The 25,314-nt window shown below is 44.6% G+C and overlaps 1 protein-coding gene across 1 annotated transcript in view; it reads left to right on the top strand.

The window, feature by feature from the left end:
• LOC114353302 (Segment polarity protein dishevelled) overlaps nucleotides 1-25,314 on the top strand; it is a 31,311-nt gene that overhangs the window by 2,043 nt on the left and 3,954 nt on the right. The window contains exons 3-7 of the mRNA XM_028305241.1: nucleotides 936-1,106; nucleotides 11,426-11,571; nucleotides 14,257-14,411; nucleotides 19,169-19,270; nucleotides 23,678-23,760. Of these exons, the coding sequence (XP_028161042.1) occupies nucleotides 936-1,106; nucleotides 11,426-11,571; nucleotides 14,257-14,411; nucleotides 19,169-19,270; nucleotides 23,678-23,760 (657 nt within the window). The remainder of the gene's footprint in view (nucleotides 1-935; nucleotides 1,107-11,425; nucleotides 11,572-14,256; nucleotides 14,412-19,168; nucleotides 19,271-23,677; nucleotides 23,761-25,314) is intronic.

The raw sequence follows: 25,314 nt of genomic DNA on the forward strand, positions 1-25,314 counted from the left end.
TTACTGGTAATACAAAAATACAAGAGCAGTAGTGAAGTATTTAGAAGTATCACTATTTTATGGATTGTTTCTTTCCAAGTTTTTTTTATCTTAACTGTGACTGACTTAGTTGCGCTGCTTCTTCTCAGCACTGGCCCATTTATTATCCCAAAGCAGTGGTAGGGTTAAAATAATATTGGGATGTGTGGTGTATAAAAGCCTATTTGCAGAATATAAGTTACTAGCTTTCCGCCCGCGGCTTCGCCCGCGCGCGTCCCTGTTTCAAAAACCGGGATAAAAACTATCCTATGTCCTTACCCGGGACTCAAAACTATCTCTATGCCAAATTTCATCAAAATCGGTTCAGTGGTTTAGGCGTGAAAGCAACACTGACAGAGAGACAGACAGAGTTACGTTCGCATTTATAATCTATATAAATAAAAATGAATTGATGTTCGTTAGTCTGATTAAAACTCGAGAACGGCTGGGCCGATTGAGCTGATTTTGGTTTTAAAATGTTTGCCGTAGTCCAGGGTAGGTCTAAACGGTGAGCAAATACGCGCGCGATATTGTTTTTCTGTGACAGACAAAATTCCACGCGGGCGAAGCCGCGGACGGAAAGCTAGTATTAATATAGATATGACTTAATGTTACCCACATTTTCACAATAGACAGTTTGACACCATACGCCAATAATTCTAAACTGCAACTGTTTTAAAAAGACTCTTCATTCTGGTCTTCAAAGCCTAATTTATTTTAAATTACCTGTAAATTTAGATTTTTGTTCGAATTGTAACTGAAAAAAGTAGTTTAATTGGGTTGACAAAATGGTGACGTCACTTGCTTGTAGTGCCATACAAAATCTATGGGAGATTTTCGTATTGACAGTTTTAAAAAGTACGTCAATTGACTGTGGTGTCAACATGTCTATTAAAAGTATCTAATTTGACTTACAGGCGCCTGGGTAGCGCACACGGCAGCGCTAAGGGAGGCCTACCCGCCGCCGCCGCTGTCGGCGCTCCCGCCGTCGGAGCGAGCGAGCGACGCGGGCACCGTCGACACCGCGCCGCTCAATGTCGGCATGGACGTGGCGCACGTGGTCCGGGCCATGCTGCGGCCGGACTCAGGTAAATAGGGCTAAAAAGCGAGTTGCACAGGCTCAAAGTGAGTTGCACAGGCTCTGAAGTGAGTTGCACAGGCTCAAAGTGAATTGCACAGGCTTGTGTGTTGAGTGAGTGAGTGAGCGAAGTGAGTTATACGTGGTCAATGTGAGTCGCACAGGTTCTAAAGTGAGTTGCACAGGCCCCAAAGAGTTTCGCAGGCTCCAAAGGAAATTATACAGGCACAAAGGGAAGTTAACAGGCTCTAAAGGAAGTTACACAGGCTCCAAGTGAAGTTACACTGGCTCTATGTAAGTTATACATGGTCAATGTGGGTTACACAGGCTCTTAAGTGAGTCGCATAGGCTCAATGTGACTGTCTTAGGCTTCAAGTAAGTTACACAGATTCTATGGGTCCCAAAGAGTTTCACAGACTCCAAAAAGAGTTTCCTCGTTGTGGATAAAAAAAGAAAATAAATTACACAGGTCTTAAAGTGAGTCGCACAGCCTCAAAGTAAGTTACATAGACTGTCACTAAGGGAGGCCTACCCGCCGCCGCCGCTGTCGGCGCTCCCGCCGTCGGAGCGAGCGAGCGACGCGGGCACCGTCGACACCGCGCCGCTCAATGTCGGCATGGACGTGGCGCACGTGGTCCGGGCCATGCTGCGGCCGGACTCAGGTAGATAGACGATACTTAGGTTAGAAAGTGAGTTGCACAGGTTCTGAGTGAGTTGCACAGGCTCTAAAGTGAGTTGCACCGGCTCTTAAGTGATTTACACAGGCTCAAAGTGAGTTGCACAGGCTCCAAAGTGAACTACATAGACTCTGAGTGAGTTATAGAGGCTGGAAGTTAGTTTCACAGGCTTCTTAGTAAGTTGCACAGGCTCTAAGTAAGTTATACATGGTCAATGTGAGTCGCACAGGCTCTAAAGTGAGTTGCACAGGGCCCAGATAGTTTCGCAGGCTCCAAAGGAAGTTACACAGGCTTAAAGTTAAGATACACAGGCTCCAAGTGAAGTTACACTGGCTCTAAGTAAGTTATACATGGTCAATGTGGGTTACACAGGCTCTTGAGTGAGTTGCATAGGCTCAATGTGACTGTCTTAGGCTTCAAGTAAGTTACACAGATTCTATGGGTCCCAAAGAGTTTCAACGACTCCAAAAAGAGCTTCCTCATTGTGGATAAAAAAAGAAAATAAATTACACAGGTCTCTAAGTGACTTGCACAGCCTCTAAGTTACATAGACTCTAGTACTAAGGGAGGCCTACCCAGGCGCCAAAGGAAGTTACACAGTCTATAAGTGACTGGCACAGCCTCTAAGTTACATAGACTATCACTAAGGGAGGCCTACCCGCCGCCGCCGCTGTCGGCGCTCCCGCCGTCGGAGCGAGCGAGCGACGCGGGCACCGTCGACACCGCGCCGCTCAATGTCGGCATGGACGTGGCGCACGTGGTCCGGGCCATGCTGCGGCCGGACTCAGGTAGATAGATAATACGTAGGCTAAGACACAGGTGAAAGGGAGTTACACAGGCTCTGAAGTGAGTTGCACAGGTTCTGAGTGAGTTGCACAGGCTCTAAAGTGATTTACACAGACTCAAAGTGAGTTGCACAGGCTCAAAGTGAGTTGCACAAGGTCTAAAGTAAGTCGGACACGCCCAAAAGTGAGTTGCACAGGCTCTAAGAGAGTTGAGCACTCTAAGTGAGTTATACAGTCACTAAAGTGATTTGCACAGGCTCTAAGGAAGTTGAGCACTCTCTAAGGGAGTTATACAGTCACTAAAGTGAGTCGGACAGTCCCCAAAGTCAGTTCCACAGGCCCCAAAGAGTTTCTCAGGGTCCAAAGGAAGTTATACAGGCTCAAATAAAGTTACACAGGCTCGAAAGTGAGCTGCATAGTCTACAAGCGACTTACACGGGCTCTAAGTGAGTCGCATAGGCTCAATGTGAGTGGCTTTAATTAAGTTACACAAATTCTAAGGGAAGTTACACGGCGCCCCAAAGAGTTTCGCAGGCTGCAAAAGAAGTTACACAGGTGTAAAAGCAGGGTTCGAGGANCAGCCTGTTTGACAGTCAGTCTGAGATCACAACTACCACTGGACGCCACACGAACGCGTCAGTGGACCGAGCATTGACAGAATGCAGTAGTGTTTCCCACCTTCAAGTTAGTTCGCGAAAAAGGCCTCAACGAAGAAGAAAGAGACCTCAAGTTATGTCCAGAACGTCTTCCTATTCCTCGATAACGGATTCTACGATGTCTATGCACATTATTACGGTCACTTTGAATATGGACACAGTGAATTTTCTTGGTATTTCCATAGTGGGACAGTCGAACAAAGGTGGTGACGGAGGGATCTACGTAGGAAGTATAATGAAGGGCGGTGCAGTGGCTCTGGATGGGAGGATAGAGCCTGGAGACATGATTTTGCAGGTAAAACTTATTATATTTTTAGTAAGCAGTAGGTACTTTTTTCTGCACTAAAACATTAATAATGATTTTTTTTTTATGCTAGACAAGGCAGGTATTTGACCGCAATCGCACCTGGTGTTAAGTGAGATGCAGTCTAGGATGGTACATATGTCACTATTTAGTCCCTAAAATGATTTAAATTTCAATCCCCATAGGTGACTTTAAAGTATCTATAAATAAATACACTACTCCGAAGAATATTTTAAAACAATATAAAATTAACAGCATTTCTATAAGTTGGATGACAAATCCATTTAAGTTAGATAGTAAATATAGGCTAAAATTAGTCTATCATATTGATAATGAAACATGCTTTTTTGTGCTCTGATATGAATTTTTACTAATCTTACAAATACACCCTGTAACTAGTGTTTTTTGCAGTTATTTACAAACATACATGAACATTATTTCTGTTTGTATTGGCCTGGGTGTTTTCTATGTTTAAAATGAATGTATTTAAGAAACAACTATTTCAAGAAAGTATGTTTACATCAGTTCTCTGGTGCCGATAGGACAAGCTTAGTTTGGGACAGTTTCCTAATGTTATGATGAGTTGACTACTCTTTTACAACCCAAAAGCACCAAACATTGATCACAAACCCCCATAAACTATCATGTCAACAAAAAACCAAACATTGATCACAATTCTCCATAAACTTTCAGGTGAACGACGTAAACTTTGAAGACATGACCAACGACGAGGCGGTGAGGGTGCTCCGAGAAGTGGTCCAGAAGCCCGGGCCCATAAAGCTGGTGGTGGCCAAGTGCTGGGACCCCAACCCCAAAGGGTACTTCACGATACCCCGGACGGAGCCTGTCAGGCCTATTGATCCCGGTTAGTAAATAAATAGTAGTAAATAGCAGGAGTATGAGCCTCTCTAATTTAGTAAAAACCCTGACCAGAAGTGAAACTTATCAAGTTATTTAGTGTCCACTGCAGAAGCATGTTATTATAAACTAAGAGGCAAATGGAGGATATGGCCTACTGATTGATATGTTAAAGTTTAATATTGTTCACGCAGAACTAATTAATGAAATACAGTAGAATTTCGATTATCCGGACTTCGATTATCCGGATATCCGATTATCCGGATTCATTCTTCACGGTTTTTTTTTAATTACCGATTTAGGGTCTGGACACATAAAAACGGAAGGCGCCGCCACCGTAACACGGTACGGACGTCGTCTTAGTTCATTATTAAACGAAACGGATTCATTCAGTGGTCTAAAATGTCGATTTTTTTACTCTAAATGATGTATTGAAATCCCTTTCTATCGTGAAAAGTTAATTTTTGTTTGATTTTACTTTGAAATCGATTATCCGGATTTTCGATTATCCGGAACACCCCTGGTTTTAATTGATCCGGATAATCGGGATTCTACTGTACATTCTTGAGTTTTGAGAATTTATTGTACTTTAGACAATAATATTACATTAAAATTGGAGTGAGTTAACGTGCCGGCCGGCACGTCAAGCCGGTTCGGTGGTTGGTAGGCGAGAGAGGGATACAGTGAATGGAAGAGAAAACGCGCGCGCGGACCGAATGAGATCGAATGATAGTGATGTGTAGCTGTCTGTCATAGACAAGTATTGTAGTTTATTATGCTATGAACCAGTTCCATCAATAAGTAACAGAAAAGTAGAGAGGCAATAAGAAAGTATTTTCCCAGGAAAAGGAAGAAAAGTTGAGGGATCAATACACCTGGCATGATTATTTATAAAAGCAGTAATATTTAAAAAATACTATATTTTGTTAGTGGCATAAATCATCTTGTTTTTAATCAAATTAATGACATTGTATCTAGGTTAGTGAGTTGAAAAGAATTAAGTACAATGTAATCTATGTATCCTATCTTTTTAAGCTCATTGACAAACTACGTCCTATCTTATGACTAAAAAAATACTGCTTATTAAAGCCTGGTCCGTGAGCACGTAGAATTTTGTCCAATAACCCCAAGCTACCCATCCTTATCGCTCGCGCGTAATTATGTTGCTGTCGCGCTCGCACACTCACTGCGGGCGCCCGTCGCACAGTCGCGACAGCAACATAATTACGCGCGAGCGATAAGGATGGGTAGCTTGGGGTCATTGGACAAAATTCTACGTGCTCACGGACCAGGCTTTACCTCATCCCAGTAATGTGTTTAAAAATACCTCTATAACGTTACAGGCGCCTGGGTAGCGCACACGGCAGCGCTAAGGGAGGCCTACCCGCCGCCGCCGCTGTCGGCGCTCCCGCCGTCGGAGCGAGCGAGCGACGCGGGCACCGTCGACACCGCGCCGCTCAATGTCGGCATGGACGTGGCGCACGTGGTCCGGGCCATGCTGCGGCCGGACTCAGGTAAATATACTATACTTAGGTTAGAAAGTGAGTTGCACAGGTTCTGAGTGAGTTGCACAGTTTCTGAGTGAGTTGCACAGGTTCAGAGTGGGTTGCACAGTTTCTGAGTGAGTTGCACAGGTTCAGAGTGAGTTGCACAGGCTCCAAAGTTAGTTGCACAGGCTCAAAGTGAGTTGCACAGGCTCTAAAGTGAGTTGCACAGGCCCCAAAGTGTTTCGCAGGCTCCAAAGGAAATTACACAGGCTCTAAAGTAAGCTACACAGATTAAAAGAGAAGTTACACAGGCCCCAAAGAGTTTCGCAGGCTCCAAAAGAAATTACACTTTCTCTAAGTGAATCGCACAGCCTCTAAGTTACATAGACGAGTACCAAGGGAGGCCTACCCGCCGCCCCCACAGGCTCTAAGTGAGTCGCATAGTATTTAAGTAAGATACACAGATCCAAAAGAAAGTTACACAGCCCCCCAAAAAGTTTCCCAGGCGCCAAAGAAAGTTGCACAGCCTCAAAGTAAGTTACATAGACTAGCACTAAGGGAGGCCTACCCGGCGCCGCTGCGCTCCAAAGCAAGTTATATAGGCTCAAAGTAGGACACAGGCACAAACTGAGTCGCACAGCCTTAAAAGTTAAGTGACCTCTATGGTAACAAATAACAGGAATTTTGTTTTTATAGGGGTCACTTAAAAATTAGGGATTGATGGTGAAAACGGGCAATAGACTATCACTAAGGGAGGCCTACCCGCCGCCGCCGCTGTCGGCGCTCCCGCCGTCGGAGCGAGCGAGCGACGCGGGCACCGTCGACACCGCGCCGCTCAATGTCGGCATGGACGTGGCGCACGTGGTCCGGGCCATGCTGCGGCCGGACTCAGGTAAATAGGGCTAAAAAGCGAGTTGCACAGGCTCAAAAGTGAGTTGCACAGGTTCTGAAGTGAGTTGCACAGGTTCTGAGTTAGTTGCACAGGTTCTAAAGTGAGTTGCAGAGGCTACAAGTGAGTCATACGTGGTCAATGTGGGTTGCACAGGCTCAGAGTGAGTTGCACAGGCTCTAAGGAAGTTGAGCACTCTCTAAGGGAGTTATACAGTCACTAAAATGAGTTGCACAGGCTCTAAGTGAGTTGCACAGGTTCAAATGTTGTTAAATAGGCTCTAATGTGAGTTGGACAGGCTCTAAGTGACTTGCACAGGCTCTAAGGAAGTTGAGCACTCTCTAAGGGAGTTATACAGTCACTAAAGTGAGTTACACAAGCTCTAAATGACACAGGGTTAGACTCTTAAGGGAAGTTACACAGGCTCTAAATGACACAGGCTTAGGCTCTTAAGGGAAGTTACACAGGCTCTAAGTGAGTCGCATAATGAGTGTCCCAGGCTCTAAGTAAGTTACACGGGCTTTAAAGAGTTTCGCAAGCTCCAACAGAAATTACATGGGTCTATAAGTGACTTGCACAGCCTCTAAGTAAGTTACATAGACTATCACTAAGGGAGGCCTACCCACCGCCGCCGCTGTCGGCGCTCCCGCCGTCGGAGCGAGCGAGCGACGCGGGCACCGTCGACACCGCGCCGCTCAATGTCGGCATGGATGTGGCGCACGTGGTCCGGGCCATGCTGCGGCCGGACTCAGGTAGATAGATTATACTTAGCCTAAGGCACAGGTGAAAGGGAGTTACACAGGCTCTGAAGTGAGTTACAGAGGTTCGGAGTGAGTTGCACAGGCTCTAAAGTGATTTACACAGACTCAAAGTGAGTTGCACAGGCTCAAAGTGAGTTGCACAAGTTCTAAAGTAAGTCGGACACGCCCAAAAGTGAGTTGCACAGGCTCTAAGGGAGTTGAGCACTCTAAGTGAGTTATACAGTCACTAAAGTGAGTTGCACAGGCTCTAAGTGAGTTTCACAGTCACTAGAATGAGTTGCACAGGCTGCAAGTGAGTTATATGTGGTCAATGTGGATTGCAAAGGCTCTAAAGCGAGTTCCACAGTCCCCAAAGTGAGTTACACAGGCTCAAAGTTAGTTGCAAGGGCTCAAAGTGAGACACAGGCACAAAATGAGTCGCACAGCCTCAAAGTTCGTTCGTTTCAGCCAAATGACGTCCACTGCTAGACAAAAGCCTCCCCCAAGGTTTTTCACAATAAACGGTCCTACGCTGCCCGCATCCAGATTCTTCCCGCGACCTTCACCAGATCGTCGGTCCACCTAGTAGTAGCTTCAAAGTAAGGTACATAGACTAGTACTAAGGGAGGCCTACCCGCCGCCGCCGCTGTCGGCGCTCCCGCCGTCGGAGCGAGCGAGCGACGCGGGCACCGTCGACACCGCGCCGCTCAATGTCGGCATGGACGTGGCGCACGTGGTCCGGGCCATGCTGCGGCCGGACTCAGGTAAATAGGGCTTAAAAGTGAGTTGCACAGGCTCAAAAGTGAGTTGCACAGGCTCTGAAGTGAGTTGCACAGGTTCTGAGTGAGTTGCACAGGTTCTAAAGTGAGTTGCAGAGGCTACGAGTGAGTTATACGTAGTCAATGTGGGTTGTACAGGCTCAGGCTCAGGCTCTAAGGAAGTTGAGCACTCTCAAAGGGAGTTATACAGTCACTAAAGTGAGTAACACAGGCCCTAAAGAGTTTCGCAGGCTCCAAAGGAAGTTATACATTCTCAAATGAAGTTACACAGGCTCGAAAGTGAGCTGCATAGTCTACAAGCGACTTACACGGGCTCTGAGTGAGTCGCATAGGCTCAATGTTAGTGTCTCAGGCTCTAAGTAACTTACACAGGCCCCAAAGAGTTTCCCAGGCGCCAAAAGAAGTTACACAGACTCTTAGTGAGTCGCGCAGCCTCTAAGTGACATATACCTGATTTCACCATAAATCCAAAATTTTTAAGTGACCCCTATGAAAACAAAATTCCTGTTAAGTGTTACCATAGGGGTCACTTAAAAATTAGGGATTGATGGTGAAAACGGGCAATAGACTATCACTAAGGGAGGCCTACCCGCCGCCGCCGCTGTCGGCGCTCCCGCCGTCGGAGCGAGCGAGCGACGCGGGCACCGTCGACACCGCGCCGCTCAATGTCGGCATGGACGTGGCGCACGTGGTCCGGGCCATGCTGCGGCCGGACTCAGGTAAATATACTATACGTAGCCTAAGAGACACAGGTGAAAGGGAGTTACACAGGTTCTGAGTGGGTTGCACAGTTTCTGAGTGAGTTGCACAGGCTCTAAAGTGATTTACACAGACTCAAAGTGAGTTGCACAGGCTCAAAGTGAGTTGCACAAGTTCTAAAGTAAGTCGGACACGCCCAAAAGTGAGTTGCACAGGCTCTAAGAGAGTTGAGCACTCTAAGTGAGTTATACAGTCACTAAAGTGAGTTGCACAGGCTCTAAGTGAGTTTCACAGTCACTAGAATGAGTTGCACAGGCTGCAAGTGAGTTATATGTGGTCAATGTGGATTGCAAAGGCTCTAAAGCGAGTTCCACAGTCCCCAAAGTGAGTTACACAGGCTCAAAGTTAGTTGCAAGGGCTCAAAGTGAGACACAGGCACAAAATGAGTCGCACAGCCTCAAAGTTCGTTCGTTTCAGCCAAATGACGTCCACTGCTAGACAAAAGCCTCCCCCAAGGTTTTTCACAATAAACGGTCCTACGCTGCCCGCATCCAGATTCTTCCCGCGACCTTCACCAGATCGTCGGTCCACCTAGTAGTAGCTTCAAAGTAAGGTACATAGACTAGTACTAAGGGAGGCCTACCCGCCGCCGCCGCTGTCGGCGCTCCCGCCGTCGGAGCGAGCGAGCGACGCGGGCACCGTCGACACCGCGCCGCTCAATGTCGGCATGGACGTGGCGCACGTGGTCCGGGCCATGCTGCGGCCGGACTCAGGTAAATAGGGCTAAAAAGCGAGTTGCACAGACTCAAAGTGAGTTGCACAGGTTCTGATTGAGTTGCACAGGCTCAAAGTGAATTGCACAGGCTTGTGTGTTGAGTGAGTGAGTGAGTGAAGTGAGTTATACGTGGTCAATGTGAGTCGCACAGGTTCTAAAGTGAGTTGCACAGGCCCCAAAGAGTTTCGCAGGCTCCAAAGGAAATTATACAGGCACAAAGGGAAGTTAACAGGCTCTAAAGGAAGTTACACAGGCTCCAAGTGAAGTTACACTGGCTCTAAGTAAGTTATACATGGTCAATGTGGGTTACACAGGCTCTTAAGTGAGTCGCATAGGCTCAATGTGACTGTCTTAGGCTTCAAGTAAGTTACACAGATTATACGGGTCCCAAAGAGTTTCACAGACTCCAAAAAGAGCTTCCTCATTGTGGATAAAAAAAGAAAAGAAATAACACGGGTCTCTAAGTGACTTGCACAGCCTCTAAGTTACATAGACTCTAGTACTAAGAGAGGCCTACCCAGGCGCCAAAGGAAGTTACACAGATTCTAAGTGACTTGCATAGCCTCTAGTTACATAGACTATCACTAAGGGAGGCCTACCCGCCGCCGCCGCTGTCGGCGCTCCCGCCGTCGGAGCGAGCGAGCGACGCGGGCACCGTCGACACCGCGCCGCTCAATGTCGGCATGGATGTGGCGCACGTGGTCCGGGCCATGCTGCGGCCGGACTCAGGTAATTTACACAGACACAGGCTATGAACACTGTGAGTTCTACAGGCTCTAAGGGAAGTTGCACAGGCTAAAACGGAATAACACAGGTTCTGAGTGAGTTACACAGGCCCAAAAGTGAGTTGCACAGGCTCTAAGGAAGTTGAGCATTCTCTAAGGGAGTTATACAGTCACTAAAGTGAGTTGCACAGCCTCAAAGTAAGTTACATAGACTCGTATTAAAAGAGGCCAACCCACCGCCCCCGCCTCTAATACCCGTTTTCACCATTAATCCCTAATTTTTAAGTGTCCCCTATGAAAACAAAACCTGTTAAGTGTTACCATAGGGGTCACTTAAAAATTAGGGATTGATGGTGAAAACGGGCAATAGACTATCACTAAATAGGGCTAAAAAGTGAGTTGCACAGACTCAAAGTGAGTTGCACAGGCTCTGAAGTAAGTTGCACAGGTTCTGAGTGAGTTGCACAAGTACAGAGTAAGTTGCGGGCTGCAAGTGAGTTATACGTGGTCAATGTGGGTTTCACATACTCTAAACTTTAGAGTCTAAAGTGAGTCGGACAGGCTCTATAGCGTGTTACACAGGCTCTAAAGCGTGTTACACAGGCTCTAAAGCGAGATCTACACAGGCTCTAAATGACACAGGCTTAGGCTCTTAAGGGAAGTTACACAGGCTCTAAGTGAATTAAACGGGCTCAAAGTGAGTTGCACAGTCAATAAGTGAGTTACAGAGTCTCAAAAGGGCCTGGATGCGGGCAACTCAGGACTGGTCGTTGTGGAAATATTTGTTGGAGGCCTGTGTTCTCCAGTTGACATTCTTTGGCTGAAACGACCGAACAACGAAGGCAAAGCACTGGCCTTTCACCGGTTCTTATCATTTTTATAGGATTCGTGGTATGCGCTACTTTTAAAACCGCAATTAAACTGTTTAACTCAACCTCATCTTAACTCATTCCAGGTCTCGAGATCCGCGACCGCATGTGGCTCAAGATCACCATCCCGAACGCGTTCATCGGCGCCGACGTCGTCGACTGGGTGCTGCAACACGTCGCAGGGATCGCAGACCGCCGCGACGCGAGGAAATACGCCTCGCACATGTTGAAGGTGAGTTGCACAGGTTTAAATTGAGTTCATCATCATCATCATTTCAGCCACAGGACGTCCACTGCTGAACATAGGCCTCCCCCAATGACTTCCACATCGCACGGTTGGTAGCGGCCTGCATCCAGCGCCTTCCTGCTACAAAATTTAGTTATGTTGGCTCAAATTGGTCTACACAGGCTAAAAGTGAGTCACACAGGTTCAAACTGGTTTTTAGTCAGTTGCACAGGCTCCAAAGTGAGTTCAGACAGCTTAAAGTGAGTTGCACAGGTTAAAATTGAATTAAAGTCAAAGTCAGAGTCAAAGTCAAAATTTCTTTATTTGTTTAGACTAATAAATAGTTCTTACAAATCGTCATTTTGCTCTTAAGGAGCCTCTACATGTTTCATAATCTTTTTACCCTACCAGCTCTCAGCTAATTATGTTGGTTCAAAGTGGTTCAAATTGAGCTACACAGGCTAAACGTGAGTCACACAGGCTCAAAAAGGCTCAAGTGAAATACACGACGGTCTTCAAATTGAGTTCAGACATTAAAGTGATTTTCACAGGCTAAAAGTGAGTCAAAAAGGCTCTAAGTGAGTTACACAGGTTCGAAGTGAGATACGATGGCTTTCTTTCTGTGATAAATTATAAATAAATACCCTTGGACAAATAAGCGTAAATTAAAATTATTGCTTGCATTTTAAATTGAAAAAAGCAGTTTAATTGAGTTGACAAAATAGTGACGCCACTGGCTAGTATTGCCATACAAAATCTGTGGGAGTCTCGTTTTGGCAGTTTTAAAAAGTACGTCAAATGATTGGTGGTGGCAAATACCCTATTGAACATAGGTGAAACTTTAGGGAAAGTCTCATCATCATTATCATCATCATCACCTCAGCCATAGGACGTCCACTGCTGAACATAGGCCTCCCCCAATGCTTTCCATGCTGATCGATTGGTAGCGGCCTGCGTCCAGCGCTTCCCTGCTGCCTTTACGATGTCGTCGGTTCACCTTGTGGGGGGACTGTGTGGCTGTAACATACTTAACGTCCACTGCTGAACATAGGCCTCCCCCAATGCTTTCCATGGGAAAGTCTAAAGCCTGGTCCGTGAGCACGTAGAATCTCGTCCAATGACCCCAAGCTGCCCATCCTTGTCGCTCGCACGTAATTATGTTGCTGTCGCGCTCGCACACTCACTGCGGGCGCCCGTCGCACAGTCGCGACAGCAATATAATTACGCGCGAGCGATAAGGATGGGCAGCTTGGGGTCATTGGACAAAATTCTACGTGCTCACGGACCAGACTATAGTTTTTATGAAATTTATTAAAGACATGCATTTTTATATTTTTTCTTACATGGAGTAAAATACCCTTTACAATTATCTTTCTGTGATAAACTCATGCTCGTTTTCACCATCAATCCCTAATTAAGTGACCGCTATGTAAACAAAATTCCTGATATATGTTACTTAGAGGTCACTTAAAAATTAGGGATTAATGGTGAAAAAGGGCATCGGTCAAACGGAACTGCAGGCAATATCTTTCTTTTCTTTTCTTTTCAGCCAAATGACGTCCACTGCTGGACAAAGGCCTCCCCCAAGGTTTTCCACAATGAACGGTCCTGCGCTGCCCGCATCCAGGCTCTTCCCGCGACCTTTACCAGATCGTCGGTCCACCTAGTAGGAGGCCTGCCCACGCTACGTCTTCCAGCCCGTGGTCGCCACTCGAGAACTTTCCTGCCCCAACGGCCATCGTCTCTACGAGCTACGACAGCAATATAATTACGCGCGAGCGATAAGGATGGGCAGCTTGGGGTCATTGGACAAAATTCTACGTGCTCACGGACCAGACTATAGTTTTTATGAAATTTATTAAAGACATGCATTTTTATATTTTTTCTTACATGGAGTAAAATACCCTTTACAATTATCTTTCTGTGATAAACTCATGCTCGTTTTCACCATCAATCCCTAATTAAGTGACCGCTATGTAAACAAAATTCCTGATATATGTTACTTAGAGGTCACTTAAAAATTAGGGATTAATGGTGAAAAAGGGCATCGGTCAAACGGAACTGCAGGCAATATCTTTCTTTTCTTTTCTTTTCAGCCAAATGACGTCCACTGCTGGACAAAGGCCTCCCCCAAGGTTTTCCACAATGAACGGTCCTGCGCTGCCCGCATCCAGGCTCTTCCCGCGACCTTTACCAGATCGTCGGTCCACCTAGTAGGAGGCCTGCCCACGCTACGTCTTCCAGCCCGTGGTCGCCACTCGAGAACTTTCCTGCCCCAACGGCCATCGTCTCTACGAGCTATGTGCCCCGCCCACTGCCACTTGATTTTAGCAATTCTGCGAGCTATGTCGGTTACTTTGGTTCTCCTGCGGATCTCCTCATTTCTGATTCGATCACGCAGGGAAACTCCGAGCATAGCCCGCTCCATCGCCCTTTGGGTGACCTTGAGCCTTCTTATGAGGCCCATAGTAAGCGACCACGTCTCAGATCCGTATACCATCACTGGCAACACGCATTGGTCAAATACTTTCGACTTAAGACACTGCGGTATTTCGGACGTGAGTATATGGCGAAGCTTCCCGAACGCTGCCCATCCGAGTTGGATTCGACGATTGACCTCTTTCTCGAAGTTGGACCTACCTAACAGAGGCAATATCTACTTGATATTAATCTTTCTTATCTTTGTTCCAGGCCGGCTTCATCCGACACACAGTGAACAAGATAACATTCTCGGAGCAGTGCTACTATGTGGCCGGCGAGCTGTGCGCCGAGTTTGCCGCGCTGAGGCTGCGAGGCGACACCGACAGCGCGGTGTCTGACACCTTAGCGCCGCTGCCCAACCCCGGGTGAGTGTGGTGTCTGACACCGGCCATGTAGTGTCTGACACCGGCCATGTAGTGTCTGACACCGGCCATGTAGTGTCTGACACCGGCCATGTAGTGTCTGACACCGGCCATATAGTGTCTGACACCGACCATGTAGTGGCTGACACCGGCTATATAGTGTCTGACACCGGCCATATAGTGTCTGACACCGACCATATAGTGTCTGACACCGACCCCCTGTAGTGTCTGACACCAACAGCAAGAAGTCTGACACCAACAGCAAGAAGTCTGACGCCGACAGCATGGTGTCTGACACGCTAGCGCCGCTGCCCAACCTCGGGTGAGTGTGGTATCTGACACCGGCCATGTAGTGTCTGACACCGGCCATGTAAAAATAGTGTCTGACACTGACTCCATAGTGTCTGACACTGACTCCTTCGTGTCCGACACTGACTCCATAGTGTCCGACACTGACTCCATAGTGACTGACACTGACTCCATAGTGACTGACACTGACTCCATAGTGACTGACACTGACTCCATAGTGACTGACACTGACTCCATAGTGACTGACACTGACTCCATAGTGACTGACACTGACTCCATAGTGTCTGACACTGACTCCATAGTGTCCGACACTGACTCGCCGGACACCGCTGCCCAACCCCGAGCGAATGGCTGACAGTGACAGTATTGTGTCTGACACCGGCCGTGTAGTGTCTTAATGTAGTGTCTGACGCCGACAGCGCGGTGTCTGACACCGCTGCCCAACCCCGGGCGAGTGGCTGACAGTGACAGTATTGTGTCTGACNAAATTTGGAATATAAGTAGTGTTTGGTGTATGAATCAAGGAAAAACTAAAATATTTGGGGGCACGGTAGTGCAACCGCCAAGTCGAGTAAAATTTTTCTGTTGCTGTCTACAAAATACAAAAACAATACTAAATTGAAGTGATTAAATTAAAGTGATTTTCACAGGCTAAAAGTGAGTCAAAAAGGCTCTAAGTGAGTTACACAGGTTCGAAGTGAAATACGATGGCTTTCTTTCTGTGATAAATTATAAATAAATAACCTTGGACAAATAGGCGTAAATTAAGATTATTGCTTGCATTTTAAATTGAAAAAAGCAGTTTAATTGAGTTGACAAAATAGTGACGCCACTGGCTAGTGTTGCCATACAAAATCGGTGGAAGAGTCTCTTTTTGACAGTTTCAAAAAGTACGTCAATTGATTGGTGATGGCAAATACCCTATTGAACATAATGTGGAACTGTAGGGAAAGTCTTATCATCATCATCATCTCAGCCATAGGACGTCCACTGTTGAACATAGGCCTCCCCAATGCTTTCCATGTTGCCCTGTTGGTAGCGGCCTGCGTCCAGCGCCTTTCTGCTACCTTTACGATGTCGTCGGTCCACCTTGTGGATGGACTGTGTGGCTGTAACATACTTAACGTTCACTGCTGAACATAGAACAATGTTTTTCCATGGGAAAGTCTAGCCTGGTCCGTGAGCACGTAGAATCCCGTCCAATGACCCCAAGCTGCCCATCCTTGTCGCTCGCACGTAATTATGTTGCTGTCGCGCTCGCACACTCACTGCGGGCGCCCGTCGCACAGTCGCGACAGCAATATAATTACGCGCGAGCGATAAGGATGGGTAGCTTGGGGTCATTGGACAAAATTCTACGTGCTCACGGACCAGACTATAGGATATCAACGTTTCCTGTTTAGTTTTTATGAATTAAAGACATGCATTTTTATATTTTTTCTTACATGGAGTAAAATACCCTATTACAATTGTCTTTATGTGATATACTCATGTCCGTCTTCACCATCANTTGAGGCTGCGAGGCGACACCGACAGCGCGGTGTCTGACACCTTAGCGCCGCTGCCCAACCCCGGGTGAGTGTGGTGTCTGACACCGGCCATGTAGTGTCTGACACCGGCCATGTAGTGTCTGACACCGACCATATAGTGTCTGACACCGACATCTTAGTGTCTGACACCGACTTCTTAGTGACTGACACTGACTCCATAGTGTCTGACACCGTCTTGAGTGTCTGACACTGACTCTATAGTGCCTTACACCGACATCTTAGTGTCTGACACTGACTCCACAGTGTCTTACACCGACATCTTAGTGTCCGACACTGACTCCTTNGTAGGCTGCACAGGCGCTGTAGGCTGAACAGGTGCTATTACAAGCACTGTAGGAGAGACGCTGTAGGCTGCACAGGTGATATTACAGGCGCTGTAGGAGAGACGCTGTAGGCTGCACAGGTGCTATTACAGGCACTGTAGGAGAGACGCTGTAGGCTACACAGGTGCTATTACAGGCGCTGTAGGAGAGACGCTGTAGGCTGCACAGGTGCTATTACAGGCACTGTAGGAGAAACGCTGTAGGCTGCACAGGTGCTGTAAGAGAGACGCTGTAGCACAGGACAGTCAACCTCAGGCGCCCGGCGCCGACGCGCGCCGCTCCCACTCCAGCGGCTCAGAGCGCGCGCGCGAGTGGCCTGTGCTGCTCCTGTAGAGCACAGGTAAAGCCCGGTCGCCGAGCACGTAGAATTTCGTCCAATGACCCCAATGACTTCTACGAGACGCTGTAGGCTGCACAAGTGCTCTAATACAGGTGCTGTAGGCTGCGCAGGTGCTCTAATACAGGTGCTGTAGGCTGCACAGGTGCTCTAAGATAGGTGTTGTAGGCTGCACAGGTGCTGTAGGTTGCACAGGTGCTGTAAGAGAGACGCTGTAGGAGCACAGGTGCTGTAGGAGAGACGCTGTAGGCTGCACAGGTGCTGTAAGAGAGACGCTGTAGGCTGCACTGACACTGACTCCATAGTGTCTGACACTGACTCCATAGTGTCTGACACTGACTCCATAGTGACTGACACTGACTCCACAGTGTCTTACACCGACATCTTAGTGTCCGACACTGACTCCTTCGTGTCCGACACTGACTCCTTCGTGTCTGACACTGACTCCATAGTGTCTGACACTGACTCCATAGTAGAGATGAAACGGATATCCGGTAACTATCCGGTAGGCCGGATATCCGGCCTAAATTTACTATCCGGCCGGATACCGGATAGTAACTCACTATCCGGCCGGATACCGGATATTAAAAAACTACGACAATTTCCTATTAATAAAATGAAATACATTAATCTTTGAGGTAAATATCAATAAAATGGCTTACAATAATGACGGCTTTTATTTAAAGTCCAAAAAGTTACAAAAAAGCCATATTAAGGCCTTTCAAACTAATTTCTTTTTCTGGGCTATTCACTCTAATGACGAATACATAAATAGTAAATATCTGTTAATGTCGAAATATTGCCAAATAAAATAGACGATTTTTTTTCACTGATGGTTTGATGACATGATGCAACGAATTAAATTTTCGCTATTCAATCACACACTCACGATTGCAACCGAAATTGACAATTGATCTGCCTCCTAGACAAGTGGCAAAATTTGATATTCTATTCGGACGGATTCGATTTTCGAAAAGTGTGACTAGTCTAGTGTACTAATAGACCCACTGATCGCGTTCAAAGCACCTGTGCGGCGCTATACTCGTCACGACATGCAACGAGACAATGGGCCAACTATCCGGCCGCCGGATATCCGGCTATCCGGCCTAGCAGCTGGCCGGATATCCGGTATCCGGTATCCGGCCAAACAACTATCCGTTTCATCTCTACTCCATAGTGTCTGACACTGACTCCATAGTGACTGACACTGACTCCATAGTGACTGACACTGACTCCACAGTGTCTTACACCGACATCTTAGTGTCTGACACTGACTCCTTAGTGTCCGACACTGACTCCTTCGTGTCCGACACTGACTCCTTCGTGTCCGACACTGACTCCTTCGTGTCCGAATGCCGCCTCGAGTGTCCGGGCGCGCGTCACAAGACACACAGCGAACAAGATAACGTTCTCGGAGCAGTGCTACTACATGTAGTGGCTGACACCGGCCGTGTAGTGTCTGACACCGGCCATGTAGTGTCTGACACCGACAGCAAGGAGTCTGACGCCGACAGCGCGGTGTCTGACACCGCTGCCCAACCCCGGGTGAGTGGCTGACAGTGACAGTATAGTGTCTGACACCGGCCGTGTAGTGTCCGACACCTTAGCGCCGCTGCCCAACCCCGGATGAGTAGTGTCTGACACCGGCAATATAGTGTCTGACACCGACCATTTAATGTCTGACACCGACAGTATTGTGTCTGACTCCAACAACATAGTGTCTGACACCAACAACATAGTGTCTGACACCGACAACATAGAGTCTGACACCGACAGCGCGGTGTCGGACACGCTGGCGCCGCTGCCCAACCCCGGGTGAGTGTCTGACACCGACAGTGTCTGACAAGTGTCAACTGGTGTCTGACACCGACAATATGGATGGGTAGCTTGGGGTCATTAGACGAAATTCTACGTGCTCGGCGACCGGACTTTAAATGTGAATTTAAATAAGTGTTCAACGCCCGTTTAACTTTTTGTATTAATAAGCCTCATTGTTGTTATACTATTGTTTAGTGCTTGTGTAACCTTTTTATTAGAAAAAAGTCTAACGCCCGTATTCACAAACGATGCTTGCATAAGTGAAGCAGCAAATCGAACGCACAGCGTTGAATAGAGCTCTATGATTGGTTCGTGTGTCACCCTGTGCAGTGTGCGTCCACGCGCACTGTGAGACCTCATAGTAATGTTTGTGAATACGGGGGTATGTTTTTGTGCCCCACTGATTGTTGGTTGTCTTTCCAGCAGGATGGGTCCAGGTTATATGCCGTACGCAGGCTCGTACGGGTACCAGCCGATACCCTACAAATATTCTGCTTGCCTACCCGCCGACCACACCGTTTACGGGTGAGTGAGAGAGAAATAGAGACTACTGATCAGGGATGTTATGGATATCCGTAACCGAAACTTTCGGCTATCCGAAATAAAAAAAAACCCGTAACCGTACACATAACCGATTCAAAGGATTCGGATAGTTTCGGATGTAGGCAAAGTCAAGCAAGTCCCTACGCTGATTTCATTATTGCATTTTGAAGTACATGAGTTATTTCCCATAAGATAAAAAAAAAATTGTGAGACCAAAAGAAGGTGACAGATGCCAAAGAAATCTCTTCTGTACCCATTCTGTTCGTAAGGCATTAACTGTGTTGGACAACTATTGGAATCTACACTATTGCATTCTATACTTAGCACAGATATCTGTAACCGTAACCGACTTTCGGATATCCGAAATAAAAAATATCCGTAACCGAAACCGGTATAATATTATTCCAATATCCGTAACCGTTTCCATAACCGAAACTACATATCCATAACATCCCTATACTGATGCAACGAATACGAATATTAGTATTCGGCGCCTAAATAATTACGAATACAAATACCATTTTTTTATAATTTTGTCACGCACGTGTGTATCCGAACACTATAGCTACAACTACGCTATTTGAATTTGAAAATCAAATATTAGCAAAACATAGGTTGTTTAATTGAAATGTACTCAGTAAGATTGGCTTGGTAACTTCTTTTCTATTTTTGTTTATTGATAAACAAGCATTACTTGGGCTCTATCTATGTATAGTCTTTTTCACGTAAGATGATCCGTATGACGTTTCGAATTTGAAAGTTATAGAGATGTCACATAACTAAACCATAACGATTTATCTATCGATTTTTTTCTAAGAGTTAGTAAAACCTACTTTTAGAGAAATATTTTGTAATAGGTGTCATTTAACAAAAAAACATGTTTTTTTTAATTACAAATATTTTTGTAACAATTTTTATTGATAATATTCAAATTCCATGGACTTCGTGTTCAAAAAAACTATTCCTAAAAAGTACTGGTCCTATTTATTTAAATTAAAAACTATTAATTTATTTTCAATGCGTTTATTAAAGTCAACAATCGAAAAATATAGTTGAATTTTGTGATGTTTTTAATAACTAAGTATTCACTGCAATCGATTAATGAACCGCGAAAATAATCGATTTTGTTATACAACAAATACCCCAGCACTAAATCTATTCCGTTTCACACATTGCGTACATTAAATAAAAAATATTTTTACATCGTATTTAATTAAAATATAATCAATAGACTCAGATTTTACTATATATTTCAAGACAAGTAAGTTATTTCTTTTTTATTATATTGCTAATGAAATACAAATATTTTTTCAAAAATATTCTGCATAATTATGTAGTATGCGTAATATGGATAACCTTGAAGTGTCATACGGATCATCTTAGGTGAAAAAGACTATAGTAGGTAGGTATAAAATATGTGAAAACATGTTAATGGTAAAGTTTCCTAAATTTTTTGTCTACCTAGCTACCTACAGTGTATAAACTGTATGGTTTTCCTTGTAAAATAAAATAAGGTATGTAGTATTTCAAACGCTCGACATTTTTGTGAGAAAATGCGTTCGCGTTACAAAAATTTGTAATTTAACGAATATTGAATATTATGTTACTACCTACAATACGACTTGTATTTATAAATAACAAATGACCATCGGCTGTAGCGACAACCTATGGACTCTAATAAAATCGGAAAAAATCAAATGATATCGCGAAGTGGGCTACATACAACGCCATCTTTTGGGTGGCGAGTGTACTAAAATACAGAAATGTCCCATGTGCTTGAGAACCGTATGGTGCGGTTACACTATGAGCGAAGTTGATCGAATCAGATAGTGTAAACACGCAGTTTAGTCGTGGGTCGCCCATACTTCCGTCATGTTCTCGCTTGTGCTCGATCAATTTCACGCATAGTGTAGCTGCGCCTTTCGACGAAGTATCGAAGTTACCCGAGTAATGTATTCAGACACTTCGTGTCCAAACTTTGCCTTGGGCTCAAACGGATAACTTTCAGGGGGCGTAGAGTTTGCGTCAAACGCAGTCGATGTCAACTGCGTAAAAAAGAGACGTTAAATGTATGACGGATTGTACAGCGCCCCTAGCGGAAAATTTCAAGAACAGTTTGATGCAAACTCACACTACGCCCCCTGAAAGTTGTCAGTTTTTAGCCCAAGGCAAAGTTTGAACACAAAGTGTCTGAATACATTATTCGGGTAACTTCGGCGAAAGGCGCAGCTACACTATGCGTGAAATTGATCGAGCACAAGCGCGAACGTGACGGAAGTATGGGCGACCCACGACTAAACGAACTGAACTGCGTGTTTACACTATCTGATTCGATCAACTTCGCGCATAGTGTAACCGCACCATACGGTTCTCAAGCACATGGGCCATTTCTGTATTTTAGTACACTCGCCTACCAACTGATGGCGTTGTATGTAGCCTACATCACGATATCATTTGATTTTTTCCGATTCTATTAGAGCCCATAGCTGTCAGTTCTCGCTACAGCAGTTGGTTATTGATCACTGTCACTATTTGATGTTTGAAGTAGTTTGAACTTTTTATTGAATTGTGTATGTAAAAATTTTTGTAACGCGAACGCATTTTCTCACGAAATTGTCGAGCGTTTGAAATACTACAGTCCTTACAAAGTATGTTTTGCTAATATTTGGTTTTCAAATTCAAATAGTTTATTCAGTACATAGTCCGTTTCCAGGGCACTTATACACGTCCCAAATATAGCTTGCCCTACCACCACTTCGGGACAACATATGGGCTGGTGCTGAGAAGAAGTGGCGGAAGAAACTCAGTCACCTTTGACAGCCTCTTTTTCAATCTTTTTCAAAAATAATTTATGTATTATTAGTAATTTGCGCGACCCATGACAGTCCGCACGACCTATCCTGATTGGCGTTTTTTACGGTTTTCCGGTTATACCGCGTAAAGGACTTACCCTATCGAAAAGAATGAAGAAAGAATATGCAAAAAAATAATTTTATATTTTTATGATGTCCAGTCTAATTTATAATTAGCAACAATTTAGGTAGGATACTTTATATGTAGCTAAATCGACATCTTAAGCCGATTAGATTATAAGTGTTTATATTCAACGTAGCTATTGTGTTGTTTCTTTTTTTATGATTTAAATTAAATGATTATGTTGCATGTTTTATAAAGACGTACTATTAAGTCTATAAAAAACGCTAGCTTTTAAGTTATCATGTACTAACTAAACATGTATGTATGTCAATTATGCAAATAAAGAAATTCCAAAATCAATCAAATCTCGTGCTAATGTTCGACAAAATAGAACATATACGTATAATTAATGACCCTCTCCACGTCCAATGGCTCGTTACCCGCAGGCTTCTGTCTTGAAAAGGGCTGCCTCAGCCAGTGAAACCCTGTCAGGGTTCACGGGGTGGATGCACCTATCCTTGTGATCTGCACGAGTTGATGAGGTTGAAGCTTTGCTTTATCTGCCAGATAAGTCCCTGATAGTTTATCAGGCGGATTACTTATGTTTGGCCAAAAAACATTTCCCAAATTATCACATCGCAAACAACGTTTCGCAAATTTTCATTTGGCAAATTCTCATTTGGCAAAACAACTTATTGCAAACTTTTAGTTCGCAAATGTCGTTTTTGGCATATTATTGTTTAGCAAATTATTGTTTGGCAAAGTATGTTTTGCCAAATATTTCATTTGGCAAAAATATTTCACGATAAACTATTTACAAAATAATTTGATTGGTGCATAGAATGAAATACAAATTAGCTTGTGGCTATTATTTTGTTTAGTGGATAGTTAATATAAAATTTGTTCTAAATTAATTTTCTTATTTCATTGTTTTTATCGAAATTTCCAAATGATTCATTAACAATAGAGGTGATTCTAGCGCTCGGCGGCCGCTGCCGCGGCACGCTTCGCTCGCCTTCGCGCATTATGGGTCACTGTTCTAACCTAACCTAACCTACTATTTTCTGCAATACCTACTTTTTGCAACCATACTATTTTCTGCAATCTCTTTGTTTTACATAAAATTCTTGTGAAAACCATGATACATGATCATCAGCTATAGCCTTATGCTTTGATTTGTGGGTAACGGTGGGTAAGTATGTGAATTGTCAATTTGACCAAACAAATTATTTGGGATATAATTAATGGCAAAATAAAACATTTGCTATATAAACATTTGCCAAGTAAAATTTTACCAAATGATAATTTGGCCAAATGAATTAGTTGCAAAAAGTACAGTTGCTAAAAGTTCATTTGGGAAATGAAACTTTGGCGATAAGTTGTTTGCGAAGTGAAATTTGGCGAAAAGTAATTTGGCCAAACGGAAGGATACCTTATCAGGCACTTATCAGCAAGTTATTGTTTTTCTTTCAGGTACAACCGTGAGGAGAGCGTGCTATCCGGCAGCGGTGGTTCGAGCGCCGGCTCGGACCATCTAACGGCTAAAGAGCAGACCGGTAAGTTTGCGTTTCACACCAATTCACGATTCAGTTCCGTTTCAACCAAACGACGTCCACTGCTGAACATAGGCCTCCCCCAATGATTGCCATAATGACCTGATGGTAGTGGCAGAGTAAATACAAATGAGTAGGTCATCTTCATAGAAACGCACCGAGCGCGGTTTGTATGTGAGCGCGCCAATATACGTATGCGGCGCGCGCGCACAGACTGACAAAATTCGGCGCAACCACGTCAGTGTGTGCGCGCGCGCCGCATACGTATATTGGCGCGCTCACATACAAACCAACATTGGAGCAATAAAGAATTTGAATAAAGAATTTGAATTTGAACCGCGCTCGGTGCGTTTCTATGAAGATGACCTACTCATTTGTATTTACTCTGGTAGTGGCCTGCGTCCAGCGCCTTCCTGCTACCTTTATGATGTCGTCGGTCCACCGTATGAGTCTGTGCAATGGGGATTACATTATTACATAGAGGGTAGTACTCCTGCAGTGAAGAGTAGAATGTACTGTGACTAAAGACTCGATTTTATCAAGTGTAAAGTACTGTCAAGTTGCCTATTGAAGTGATGACACCTGCGTCTGCCTCAATACCTATTCGATTTATTGAATTGCATTTCACAGTGCGCACAATATCTTACAAAAGCAGTTTTTATTTATTAATCTTTATTAAAGAAACATACAGCTTTGTTTGATAGATGCAGTTTAAAATTAAGTGGGTTAAACATTAGCCTTTAAAGTTTAAAGGTATAAAGTTTGGATCACTGTGAACCTTGTCTTTCGGACAAAACAAAATTGTGTACTTGACACCATTCCCCAATAATTCTAAAGCACAACTTTTTTATACATTTTAAATTACTTGTGAATTAAGATTTTTGGTTGTTTTGTAATTGAAAAAGTAGTTTAATCTAGTTGATAAAAATAGTGACATCACAGGCAGTATTGTTGTACAAAATCTATGGGAGAGTCGTTTTGACAGTCTTAAAAATACTTCAATTGATTGGTGGTGGCAAATACCCTATTAGAGAGGGTCTTGCAGTGGAGACTAAACGACCTAAGGCCCAGAACAGACGGTGAAACGCAACTGCAACGAAACTGCAACTGCTAGTTACTTTTGAGTTGCATCTAAGTTTCTGCCATAGCGTCCGTTGAGAGACCACACATGACGCGATCAGTTTGAAACTATCAGTTTCAGTTTCATTCATACGAATCATCAGAAAGTTGCAGTTGCGTTTCACCGTCTGTTCTGGGCCTAAAAGATGCGCGCCGCGATAAGCGTTTATCAGAAAGAAAGAAAAATCTTTATTTGACAACAACAATAGTAGAAAATAGATACATTCATAACATTTAGATCACAAACATCAAAAGGAGAAAGAAAAAATGAAAAAATAATAACAAAGTTGTCAAAAAGGCCACCCACTCAGTAAAATGTTGGCCTGTCGGCAAAGACACTGATTTTCAGTGGGCGCCTTTTTGTACGCGCCATTCAATTATACAAAATAACAATAAAATTGCATTAAATAATTATAAATTAAAATTAGTCATACATTT

The sequence above is a fragment of the Ostrinia furnacalis genome, unplaced genomic scaffold (genome assembly GCF_004193835.3).
Source record: "Ostrinia furnacalis isolate ACB-3 unplaced genomic scaffold, ASM419383v2 OfSCF1649, whole genome shotgun sequence".
Taxonomy (NCBI): domain Eukaryota; kingdom Metazoa; phylum Arthropoda; class Insecta; order Lepidoptera; family Crambidae; genus Ostrinia; species Ostrinia furnacalis.